We start from the raw sequence: 13,293 nt of genomic DNA on the forward strand, positions 1-13,293 counted from the left end.
TGCAGAGCACTCACCGGCAGCTCCCTGCCCCGCCCCCAGCTCACCTCACCTCCGCTCCGCCTCCTCCACTGAACACGCTGCCCCGCTCGGCTTCTCTGCCCTCTCCTCCGGCTTCCCGCGAATCAGCTGTTTGGCAGGAAGCATGGGAGGGCTGAGAAGCAGGCGGTGGCTTCCCGCTCAGGCCGAGGTGAGCTGGGGCGGGGAGCGGTTCCCCTACGCCCCCCCTCCCCCCGGGTTACCTGCTGCAGCGCGGGCACGGCCCTCCTTGTGCCGCCCCCCCCCACCTCTGCCTCCCTGCTTCTCAGCCCGCCCCGGCTTCCCACGTGAACAACTGATTCGCAGGAAGCCGGGGAGGGGGGGCGTTCTAAAAAGGGCTTCTAAATTTAACAACCAGTTCTAGTGAACCGGCTCCAGTTCACCACTGGGTACAGTCTATACTGATAAGCATACCAGATGCCTTTAGTGGATATCCATTGTGTAAATTAATAGTGATCTACCTTAGGAGAGTGAGATGGAGAAGAGATTTTTTTTTTAATCACTTTGAGACTTAGCCAATCATTATGGGAGAAAAATTCTTAATAGCTGAAATATAGTCTATTTTCTTATACCTTGCTTTTCATTAGTGTTTATGAATCATTTTCAATTAAAGAAAGACTATGAGAAAAAGCAAACCAGTACACCCAGCCAACCAGCAACAAGTTAATTGCAGTGCTATAAAGCACAACTCTAACCTGCCCTTTATGAATTTTGTGTGGCGTGCTGGCTGGAAGGGTTTACGTTGCTTAATAAAGCCATCCTTGTGCTTCACAGGCAGACTTGCAGCTAGTCAGTGAGGTATGGTCTGTTTGAAAAATGTAAATAAGAAAAGGGAGGTGGTAAATCCCTAATACATAGCCGGTATAAAAACCATCAATAATCAAAACAAGGTTTCTTTGGGATATGGTATTTCTATAATTTGTGCTAAATTTAGATTTAATTGTAGAATTAAATCTAAGTAGTTTTACTAGAGTGTCTCTTTTACAACTGAGTTTTAGCAGTAAAGCTTTAGAGATGTTCTTACCATGCTTCAGATGTAGGCAGCTGTCATTCTGGGGCCTGTACCTGTAGAAGATTGTTGTTCTTTAACAAATTTCCATTGAAGAGATTTTGCACATTCCAAATAAGTTTTATGATACAATATTATATAATTTGTTTTGTTCTTTTTTATGGTTCTTATACCAGCCATTTTGTTGTTTTTTAAATATATTTTTCAAGTAAAAGGAAAAGAAAGAGACCTCACTGATGCTTTGAGCCAACCTATAAGGCAGCTGTTAGTGTACAAAAACTAAAATGTAAAAACACAATGGAAATACTACAGTGGCTACTAAAGTTACATGAAAGGATTATTTAGTGTCAAATCACAGGTCTGACACACTTTCTTCTAAGTCTAAGTATGATAGGGAAATGGGCATAAAGGAAATAAACAAGCAAAACAAGACAATAAAGATGGCAATGGATAAGTTCATCCAAAGTGAAAATACTCAGTTACTATCTGAGAGTGAAAATGCCTATTTGATGCATGTTTAATCACTCACATTCAAAATAAAATATTTTAAATATAAAAAGATGTGAATCAGAAACAAGTGAAAGAGAGCTGAAATGGAACAGTGTGTGTGTGTGTTTGTTTTTGTTTGGTTGGTTTATTAAAAAAAAAAAAAAAAAAAAACCACCACAAGAGAGCCATTCACAACATACCTGCTGTTGACTCCTGTAGCTTCTCTCTCTTCCTCTTCTTTTTCTTCCCCTGGAAGATAGATGAATTTACCATACCATTCTATATATAGACTTATTTTCCCTGTGTCACCTCCACCCACTAACCATTAAACGAATTCTGTGCATAACATCCCAAATCGGAGGATATTGTGAAAAAGTGGCATTGAAGCAATAGCATTTTCAATGTAGTTAAACCCAATCTCACATTTCTTCCAGCTGTTCAAACTGTAGTCACAGTTTTACCCTTTTCATGCTTATGGAGAAACAGGTGCAAGGGCCTTAGAATGCGTTTTTTAAATGTGACAAGTCTTCCAGACACCTAGCATTTGCCAGCATTATTTGGTCACAGGTAGACCACCAGCAGAAGTATTTTCTTGCTGATGTAGAAACACTAGGTCAGTGCCATAATTTACAGTTCTAAGATGTCTTCATAGATCATCTTAGAATCTAACAGGAAAGAAACAAACAAACAGTCTCATTTGACACCAACAGAAGGGTTTTCCAGGTGCAGAAATAGCTGGCAACTAAACTTGCCCTCATGTTATAAATCACCCAGTAAGAGTTTGGTCCAGTATGTTAACTGTAAAATCAATGTCCTGTGTGTCCTGAGGCTGAAGAATTTGCCATAGAAGCCACCCTTGGAGCAGAACTGTGTTCCATAAACTAAATTTTCATTAAAAAATTGCTAGTCCTTGTGCTTGCAAAGATAACCTTTTAAAAACATGAACCTAGTATAAAATCCATGCAGCATGGTCTCTGAGTTTGCAAAGAGCCTGAAACAATATCTCAAAGAGTCATGAACTGCCCCACTCACGTAGATGTGGTATTAACTGCGGAACGTTACCTCTGAAACATAATGACATGCATTTTTATGCACCATAACAGATGGAAAACAAACAGTAAGACATTCTGTCTGGAACAACTTTTGTTACATAAGTGCATGCAACATTTGTGTTATTGGTATTGAGAGAATGGATCACTCCTTTGAAGCTCTCCATGATCATGCCGGTCAAATTGTGGTCATCAAGATTGCTGTTCACTCACGAATGCCATTTCAATTGACCACAGTATTCTTACTCACTGTCAAACTGTTGGATGTATAAGTGTTCCATCTCCTAGTCAGCTGCATTTCAGTGATGGACAAAATACTTTATTATATAGATTGCTTTGGCATCCTTCAGAATTAAAGATACTATACATAAATATAAGGTAATATTTAGTTTTCAATCCAGTTTAGGGGAATCGAAAGTAGAAGAGTTACCTTCTAATGGAGGTTTTATGCTATAAAAAGTTGTACTACTTTTAACTCGGGCTAATTTGCTTTCTGCTGCCTGATGGATTGATAAGTAGTGGCATAATAAAAAAAAAGGTAGGTATAGCCAGTCCATCTGAACAGGGACATATTTACACAGAAGCCCTCCTTGCAAATCAGATCTTGTCTACACTTGAAATGCAACAACAGCACAGCTGCGCTGCTGCACCATGTAGTGTTTCAGTGTAGACACTACCTACGCAGACAGGAAGGGTTCTCCTGGCGGAGTAAGTAATCCATTTCCTCAAGAGGTGGCAGCTAGGTCAATGGAAGAATTCTTCTGTCGACCTAGGGAGGTAGGTCAGCTTCACTATATTGTTCAGGGGTGTGGATTTTTACACCCCAGAGCGATGTACCTGAGTCGACCTAACTTTTTAACATAGACCAGGCCTAAGACATTTTTAAAATCAACTACATGATACCAGAAGCTTGCTCGGAATATACTGAGTTCAAATGCAGTTTGTGTTTACCATATTACTCATGAGTGGCAGGATAAAGCTCTCATGTTAATAGGTAAAGTGATCAGCCAAAAGGATTGATGAACAACTCCTGATTTGTATCAGCTCCTCTATTCAAGTATCTCAAAGCACTTTTGCAGACACTAAATTCCAAATACACGTGTGTTAGGTATGTCTACTTCACATGTAGAAATGAAGGCACAAAGTGTTAGATTTTACAAAGTTTTTTAGCCACTGAATGCAACTAAATGGATAAGGATAGGCCATGAAAGACTTTACATGTGACCAGAACTCTTGCCTTCCTTTAACATTACATGAGCACTTATGTGATCACATGGCAATCATGCCAACCCACACAGTAGAAGAATGTGTCAGTAACAGTTTCCCCCTTCATACATGAAAGAGGGCAGGGCCCCATCTGTGATCTTTTACAAAGCTTCCATTTTTAGCTAGGCCCACAATTTTAGCTTCTGTTGGCCTTAGCCCATTCTAACTGCCATCTCTACATCCTTCAGCAACGTTTCTTTCCTGCCCTACATTGCTATCAAAACTCTGGTCTTCTAAACCTCCTTGGGATGGTGACCCAGCTAGTATTCGTTAAGCGTCTGTTACCAAACGTTATGCCAATTTCCACACAGCACTCTTCCAATCCTGGCCTGCATCACTTCTGGTGTTCACCTCCTTGCCTGTCCTCAGCAGAGCACCAGTAGCACCAGATAATTGGATATGAATAAACTTCCAGAGGCTAGATCAAGACCAAACACTTAACTCCTGAGCTAAACCAAACTTCAAGGTCTTCAAAAGCGCATCAGCACCCTGTGCCACCTATACCGCTAGAGAGAGTGCCTCTTTACAGAGCAGCGGTCATGATGCAACATGCAGTTTGGGAATACCAGGAGAGCAAGACCTTTTTTGCTTGACCCTGTCATCTGAGGTGAAGTTATGAATACACTGGAGCATTAAGATAGATGAAAACTATTTGAAATTAGATCAGGAAATTCAGGAAAAGCTAGTTGTCAGCATTCCCCCAAAAGGTATTAAATTCTGGCAGCTCAGACATGCTACATTAACACTATTTTCTTGGGTCTCCCGTAATGGTGTTATCAAATGACAGACGTAGTTTTGCTAGCAATTTCTCCCTCTTTACTGACGAGGATCCCAATACAATGTCTTTTCAAGAAGACCATGAGAAAAAAATTTTTTGCCAAGAATCTTGTCACCTTAAACAACAATGCACTTGGGAAATGTTCCTTCTCATGAGATTTCTGAGAGCACCCGAATAAAACAAAAGCATCACACTGAAGGGGGGGGGGGGAGAGACTATGTGTGTAAAACTAAGCCACCAGTACATTAATAGTCCCAAAACATAGTGACATTCAAGGGTATTTATACCTCATGTACTAGATGTATATTGACCACTCTAAAGTCCAATTCAAACATAACCAGGCAAAGTGACCATTTAAAAAAAAAAGCGAATCACTGTTGAAGCAATTTATTTTAAGCGATAAACTGCTCTTTACTGGGCTCTTCTGCTCATCACCCCTGCTAACACAGAACTGTATTCTGATGAGAGAAAGGTACTGCAACCTTGTGTCCCAGAGCATACGGTATCATATGCTGTGTCCACCATATGCATGCCCCCAGAGAAGCGTGATTGAGTACTACACAAAACAGTTGGTGACACCAAAAACAGAAGTGCCCTCCTTTGCAGTATCAGAATACCCAAGAGTCTCAACATGGCACTTCTGCCTCATTGTCAGAATGTAATGGCTAGCAGCACGCTCTGATTTGGGGTTGAAAATAATGTCGACACAGTCATTAATCTGGATGTGCTGCACTGGAGATGGACATCAAACCTAATTTCCCTATATCTTGTAGTTGCCCAGGTTGAAAGGACAAGTGTATTAGGGTAACTAGTTTATTGCCAGCGTTTCCTCACACAGGTTTCCTACCCAAGGCACTGTTACAGTAAAGGACCATCCCATCAAACACTGAAAATAAGTCTTTTCCTCTACTTTGGATCTTACTCAGGTTGGCTTCACATGCTGAAAACCTTAGTGACAACTTGATTTGGTATTTCAAAATAATTTAGGATTTTTGGAGAAATGGAAAATTTTAAGATTTGAGATAAAGATCTGTTTGCTGCAAACACACTAATTTTTATGTTCTCCTATAAAAGTGGCCATTCTGTGGAAGTTCTCTCAAAAGAAGATTTTTGGATAGTCATTGGCCAAGACCAAATGGCAAACAGCACGTGAAATTTGAAGAGAGTTACTTTCACAGGGCTATATATAGTAATACAAGAAATTGTATAGGACATATGATAATCTTGGGGAGGGGGAGGAAATCTTAATGCAATAATTCTACATGTTGAACTTTGCGTTTCCTCTTTCACAAAAATATGAGGCATCATGCTCATGCATTTCAAGACAGAATGCATAAGTCAGAAAGTATTAAGGCTACAAAGTTTTCCAAACTTGGATGTTTAAAGTTTAGGTCTTCACATCTATACGTATTGTCATTTTAGGCTAGGATTTTCAGAGAAGTCTAAGGGACTTAAGGTGTCCAAACTCCCTTTGGTTCTTTTGACAATCTCAGATTTATTTAAACATTAAATATCTACTTCACTCACTCAGTTCTACACTAATTTGTTGTGATGTAAGAAGCACTAATGCAACAAGCAAGCAGATTTCCTTAAAGGAAAGTAAATACAAGGCTAAATTTTTATGGTCCTTGACCACCCCACCTCCCAGAGCCTTTCACAGTAAAAATCAGTTAGGAAACACTAGTTGAAAATATCCATCAAGTGAATGACTTACATAGTTATCTCTTGCAGACCAGCCTGGGTAAAGCTGCATATGTAGCTGCCTTTCTTTCCGAGCTAGTTCATAATATTTAGCTTGTTCTTCACGGGAGAGAGCATGCCACTTGAAATAAAACAAAGTGTTAAATTAGGAAATACATCATACCCAAACAATGTGTCTCATGAACAAATGTTTCTGTGACCCTTTTTTGGTCCTTTTCCACTGCAAGTGGAGAAGAAATTCATTACTTATCACAAGCTCTTGCATTTCCTACCCAACCATTTGAACATTTGTCAGCATTATAAATGTCAGCTGCCTGGAGCTAGACAAAATTTGTTTATGCCAACTACAGGATTCTCCATATAATCTATTCAGGGAGCCTTGATTGCCCACCATCACGTGAGAAGTCCACTGTACTGGTAATAAAAATAAATTTGCCTTTACGCTATCTTCTCCATTTCATATATCTGAGTGCAAACATTAAAGATACATCTACACTGCAGCAGTCAAACTCTGCAGTTGTAGCACCATAGTGTAGATGTTTCTTACAATTGACGGAAAGGTTTTTTCATCAGTGTAGTTGATCTCTCTCAAAAGGAAGTCGCTAGGTCAATGGAAGAACTTTTCATCAACCTTGCTGCATCCACTCCAGGGATTAGGTTAACCTAACCCCAGCACTTGGTGCAAATTTTTTCACAGCCCCAAGCAACGTACAGAGACTGGTCTTTTTTAAGTTAAGACTAGGCCTAAGGCTTGGTCTACACTCAGATGTTAGGTTGCGATAGCTACGTTGGTCGGGGGTGCGGGGGGGAAAAGCCACACTCCTGACAGACACAGCTATGCCAACCGAACCTTCAGTGCAGGCACAGCTGTGTCAATGGGAGAATGCTTTCATCAGCAAAACTAACTTCATTCAAGGAGGCGATGTTCCTAAATTTATGGAAAAAACCCTCCCATCAGCATACAGGACACATGCCTACGGTACAAGGGAATGCTGGCATAGCTATGCCAGCACACTCTCCACAGTGGAGAGACAGCCTAAGTAAGGCTCCAATACAAGAGAGCCTCCTGTCTTAGGTTTAAAAACAACTAATATATCCATATTCCTATAGGTGCGACTCTAACTTGAAGGCTGGTAAATGAAGTTACAGAAAGAACGTCGGAAGCTATTTGGGGAAGGGACTTTTTGTTTGGTATTTGTACAGTGCCTAGCACAGTAGGATCCTGTTCCATGATTAGGACTCCTAGGCACTATGGTAATATAGAAAATTAACTTTTGCAAGTTTGCACCGGTAAGGCAACCAGATAGCCCAACTGCATCCTAGTAACCATCAATTCAGCATTATAGTGGCATCTGCAGCTCTGCCTGTGACCTAATGCTGTGACCTGTCCCCCTGCAAACACTAAGCCAGTCTTTTACTGGCTCCTTGGTGCAGAGAAAAAAGTTTCTAAAAATACTGGAACAAGGACATTTCTCCTTTCCATCTTCCTAGCTTCATTAGCGAATTTTCCAAAGGCCAAAAAAGGGATGCTTTGTTATTACCCACATTTAAAATCTAACCTGCATAGTTGGTGGGGCACTGCCAGATAACAGGGTCAGTGTCCAACCCTTTTCTACTTCAGAACTAAAGGGTTTATATAACTTTTTTGTGCAGAGTCAAGTTCACTGTTTTCCCCAGAAGAGCCATTTCCCTTGTTTGTTTGGATTCTTCACACAACATGGAAGAGTTGTTTTTAAAAATAAATGATGTGACAAACTAGCAGGGAGACTCAGAAACAGGAGTGCCCACCGGAAATTAACTACTTTTAACAAAGGACTAGGATTTCAGGTCAAGAATGTCCTTTTAATGTCTTTCTTTTTGACACTTATGATGCACAGTAAAGGTTTGGGTTTAACTTAGCAAGTTCCAATATGTTGCTGAAAGCATAACAATCTATCCTATTTATGGCTTTCTACCAGGCTAAATGCATGGTATCTCAATGCTATCCAAAGAGCACTGACTACTCCAAAATAAATAATGTTTGTCTTTTACATCCGAGCAGTCAGTCAATCTGGGACACCCAGTAAAAGGAAAGTAACAGCTAGGGAACAAATTCCACACAAAGAATGCCATTCAGGCAGCAGGCAGACACAAACTACAACAGCCAGCTTTCAATAGAAAGAGAGGCTAGACTGAAAAGGTCAGAGTACCTCAAATAGCTGCCAGTTTAGGCATTTCTGCTCCAATGCACGGAAAGTGAAAATCCTTAGGAAAGTGTTTAAGACAAGACACATTTTTGGGAAGATTATGCTGTTCAGAGCAAAATGATGCATTGAATATAGCTGCCATATGACCATGAAAATAGAAACATCTTTCTAATAAAAGCAGCTCATCTTTCTGTTCAAAACTTAGTAGGAAGTTTACATGTAACATGAGGAGGTGAAAGTGCAGTGGCACGAGGAATTCCATTTTATTTTTTGGGGTCAATGGTTCCTAAAGGTCATGTAACTGTTTCTGATGTGGCAGAGCAGCACAAGTTTCATTTCTCATTGGCTTAATTGTTCAGACTCCTGGACTATCCAACAAAGCCTGGACTTCAAAATCTTGCAGAAGATTTTCTTGTACAAGTGCAGAGGCCCTTTGCATAAAGGAGATGTTCTCCCATATCACATCTCTTGCAAGTCAGCTACACATGCAAATTAAGCTTTCATTTTTTATTTTTATATATATAAATAAATAAAAATATAAAGGATTTAAGTTCAGGGTCTAAAAAAAGAACTCAGGACATCAAAAGAATTCAGAGTTCAGAATGCACATTGGAGCTGGCACAGAGACCTTCATTCACAAAGTCATGCCAAGTGTGATGGGGGAGTTGAGAGGGCAGGCATAATGATGCTAGTAAGGCTAGAATAATAGCCTAGATTTGCAGCCTTAAGGCTACATTTCCTGGCTTTTATGGGCATATAACAATGCCCTATTACATTATCTGATACTTATCTTTAAGAAAAAAAAAAAGCATTAGGAGCCATCATAATCTGTAGATAAATTATAATTCTGCTACAGAGTAAACATGAAAGACCCATAAAGCTGCATTTTGTCAGATTCTGCAATTTTCATGGGTTTTTTTCTTTCTTTTTTTTTTTTTAAATCAGAAGACATATCTAATATTTGCCTGTGGTGGATGCAACAGTTAACAGTTCTCACTGATCCCAGAGTGCTGACAACTTAAAACCTAGACTCTCAAGAGGCTCAGAGAATAGGAACTCTTCCCACTTGCATCTAGGAGTTTGTCAGAGAGGTCACCGTTCCACAATAGCATCAGAATGCCCAAAAGCCTGCAAAGGTGTCAGAATACAAGCTCTTTGAGGCAAAGACCTGTGTTTAATTGACAAAAGGCAATGAAAGGGGATGAAGGAGAGATAGCAAATAAGGGCTCATCTGCACTTGACACACTAGAGTGGTGCAGCTGCAGCATTTCAGCGTAGACACTACTTACACCAACAGGAGGGGCTCTCCAATCAGCACAGGTAATCTACCTTCCCAAGAAGAGCTAGCTAGGTTGACAGAAAAATTCTTCCATTGGCCTAGCACTGTCTACACCGGGGGTTAGTTGGCTTCACTGTGTTACTCAGGGGTGTGGATTTTTCATACCCCTGAGCGATGTACCTGGATCAACCTAACTTGAGTTTAGACCAGGCCTAAGGTTACAAACACTCAAAAGGTACATGTACACACACACACACACACACAGAGCATAGGTTTTGTGTTTGTTTTGTTTCGTTGAGGGAGATGGGGTGGGGTGGATTAGTTAGAAAGTAAGAGCCGCACCTTGAAAGTAGGTCTTGAGGTACGTTGACACACCTTAAAAGTAGGTCTTGAGGTACGTTAGTGAGATTAGCGGGGTAGCCTGGATTAAAAGATTCTGAGATTTGTGAGATAAACAAAATGAAGCATCAAGGCTGGAATGATTAGTGGAGAGGAGGAGAGCGAGTCTCATTAGGCAGGGCCATGAAGGCAGTAACAAGAAACTTGAGTTTGTGATGGAGAAGGGGCAGCCAATGAAGTGATTCAAAGAAGAGGGGGAGGGGTGTGTGGTCAGACTGCCAGGCACAGGAGATACCGTGGTAGTTTCATTTTGTAAGTATTCAAAGGAATAACATGAATGTTGGAAACTAGAGAGAAGAGCTAGAAGAAGAAACTAGACAGGAGGAGAAGGGTGTGATGAGAGACTTCACTGTTTAAACAGATTTCTTCATTTGGAGGGAACAAGTAGCCATGTTATAGCAGAGAAACAGCTCTGCTATAGACATAGTTAAAGTTGTTTCATTTTCTGTTTTAAGGTGGATTCTACAGGCTCTAAAACCCATACACAGACTCCGACTGTCTTGAAATTTGCTGCGACTCATGGGAGTGCTGGGTAGTGTTAGTGGTCCAAATTTGGGGTCATTGTTCCCAAGATTCATCCCTTCTAAAAACCCAACATTTTACAAAGTCGTATAATTCACGGAGCAGCACGGGGATGTTGGAGCAGTGAAGAGTGTGCAGAGATTGGGAGGGGAGATTAGGAGACAGGGCTCTGGGGCTTTGGCAAGGGGAGAGAGATAAATGGGGATTGGTGGCAAGAGAAGGAGATCAAGGGGAGACGATGCAGATGTAGGCAGGATGAGGTGTGATTAGGGAGATATTGGGTGGGCAGGGATTAGGGGCAGGGGTTCCGTCAGTTCCATATCTTCCCCTCTTGTTTGAAGTGCCACTCCCCCGCACTCTTCTCCTCTTGTCCTAGCTGAGCTGGGAAGTGGGGGCAGATGCCTTCCATCCACAGATCCATCAATCGGGCAACAACTGAGGGCCAGAGGGGGAACACCTCACATAATGGGGAGGATGAAATGGCAGGAAATGATCCCTTCTTTCCCTGACCCCCCGTGTGCCAGCATCTGGGAAGGCTAAGGGTACATCTACACTATGGAGATTACACCAGCATAGCCGTGCCACCATAATCCCATATAGTTCAGAGCTTCTTCAAATCCCCATTTACACAACTGAAGTCAGCCAGCTCAGAGATGTGTGAACTGCTCCACTAATCTCAGGCAGAGAAACAAGGAGATGATGCAGGGGCAGTGAAGGAATTAACATGCAGCCAGTTCATTCTGTGGCCAGGTTAATCACTGCCAAGGAGCCAGGAGCAGTGGTACATGAGGATGCAGAGAAATTATTGTTTTAAATAAACCAGATTAAATTAAATACCCCAAAACTTCATTAATGTAGAGTTAAGATTACCTAGTGGTGCCTCGTGCCCTTCCAGAACATAAAGAGTGGCTAATTTTAAGCCTCTAAATACCAGGAAATGAATTAAGGTACATGTTACCCCTTCTTTGGGCAGAGACAATCGGTATATTTCTACAGCACCTAGCACAATGGGGCCCCAACCTGGTTGGCTTCTAGATGCCAGCACCATATAAAGGTTAAATAATTTTTATGTCAAGTACTGTGTATTTAGAGGAATATTCCAGGGAGAGGACAAAAGTTACACAGGCTGACTGCAATTGCATAAATGGGGATTTGCAGAAATTCTCACATCTAAAGTATTGCATAAGGGAGGAAGAAAATGTTCAAGATGCACACAAAATAGCTTATTCAGTCTTTGTTAAAGCACAAATGGGAATTTTCTATCTTCTGGCTACATTAAAAAAGAATAATCATAATCAAATAAAGCATGCTTTGATGGAGTCAGGAAGCAAAGTTTACAATATTCTTTACAAACAGAACCGGAATCATATTGACACCAAACTCTGCTTTAAAAGCCAAGGGCTTTAGGTAGCTGGCACACACAGCTCAAACTAAAGAAGTCCCAGAAGAGAAAGAAAAACTGTTGTTGGCAGTCTTAGAACTTGCAGACAGACAGACAGAGGCTTTTTAATCACGTTACTTGGCACGTATTCTGATCTGATAATCTCTAAAGTAAAGTAAAAATGCAAGGTACCAAAGCAACACAGCCTCACTATATCTCCTTGGCTAGTTTAATCATGCTGGGCATGGATAGTTCTAAGGTTTGATCTACAGTAGGAAGATAGGTTGGTATAACTACATCACAAAGTGGTGTGAAAAATTCACATCACAAACAATGCAGTAAACCAACCCAACCCCTGGTGTAGACAGCAAAGATTCCTCCTGTCAACCTAGCTACCACCTCTTGACGATTATCTACAACAATGGGAGCATCCCTCCTCTCAGCACAGGTAGTCTCTACACTGAAGCCTCAGCTATGCTGCTGCTGCATTTTAAGTGTAGACAAGTCCTAGGGATGGATTGTGGTCCTACTTAGAACCTGCATTTTATTTTTAGATCAATTGAATCTAATGAAAGTCTCTTTCCACTTGCTTTTTACTCCCAAGATGGAGTTAGTAAAATATTAAGACAGTCCTTGGTAACATACACATTAGACACAATCACAACTTTTTGATTGCAGCACTGGACCTAAAAGAGAGGGGTAAGTCTAATGATATGACTAACTCCCCTGCATGAAACTAAGATGACCGTTTTTATTTTTAGTTGCATATCCTTGCTTCTACTAACGATGTTAATACGTGTATTCTAGTCAGCACATCAAGCCAGGAAGTTAGCCTTTTTAGAGGGTTTTGAGGCAATATACACCAATTACTAGTATATACATATTACTGTACATACCCTTCTGCCAAGAATCTGGTTGATAGCTGCGCTCTCTTTCAGAGTACACTCTGCTACGACGTTTGCTCTCATTTCTTTCATGTATAACATAAAAGCATTCAGAGGTTTTTTAATGTGAGGTCTTTTCGGCTCTTGCTCTTTTCTCTGTTCGTGCTGAGGCTTCCTAAAACGTGGTGGGGGAAAAGACACAGTATCTATTTACCTTTAGCCTAAAAGTTATTGAGAGGAATATTTCCAAGCTTCAGTTTCAAATTAAGGATGTGCTACTGTATGTTAAGTGTGAGAGCTCGTGTTTTGTCTAC

The 13,293-nt window shown here is 40.9% G+C and overlaps 1 protein-coding gene and 1 long non-coding RNA gene across 8 annotated transcripts in view; one reads left to right on the plus strand and one right to left on the minus strand.

The window, feature by feature from the left end:
* The window catches only part of LEF1 (lymphoid enhancer binding factor 1), a 99,401-nt gene that overhangs the window by 15,428 nt on the left and 70,680 nt on the right, over positions 1-13,293 (minus strand). For 4 of the 7 annotated variants that reach the window (XM_037897019.2, XM_037897017.2, XM_043545302.1 and 1 more), the window contains 3 exons: positions 12,992-13,154; positions 6,342-6,449; positions 1,735-1,783 (listed from right to left, as the gene is read on the minus strand). In XM_037897019.2, coding sequence (XP_037752947.1) covers positions 1,735-1,783; positions 6,342-6,449; positions 12,992-13,154 — 320 coding nt within the window. Of the gene's footprint in view, positions 1-1,060; positions 1,106-1,734; positions 1,784-6,341; positions 6,450-12,991; positions 13,155-13,293 lie in introns of all 7 variants that reach the window. The other 3 variants (XM_037897020.2, XM_037897018.2, XM_043545300.1) reach the window with 2 other exon arrangements.
* LOC119566089 overlaps positions 1-13,293 on the plus strand; it is a 32,890-nt gene that overhangs the window by 13,467 nt on the left and 6,130 nt on the right. The gene's annotated exons all lie outside the window — the stretch shown is intronic.

Source organism: Chelonia mydas, chromosome 4, assembly GCF_015237465.2.
Source record: "Chelonia mydas isolate rCheMyd1 chromosome 4, rCheMyd1.pri.v2, whole genome shotgun sequence".
NCBI lineage: Eukaryota > Metazoa > Chordata > Testudines > Cheloniidae > Chelonia > Chelonia mydas.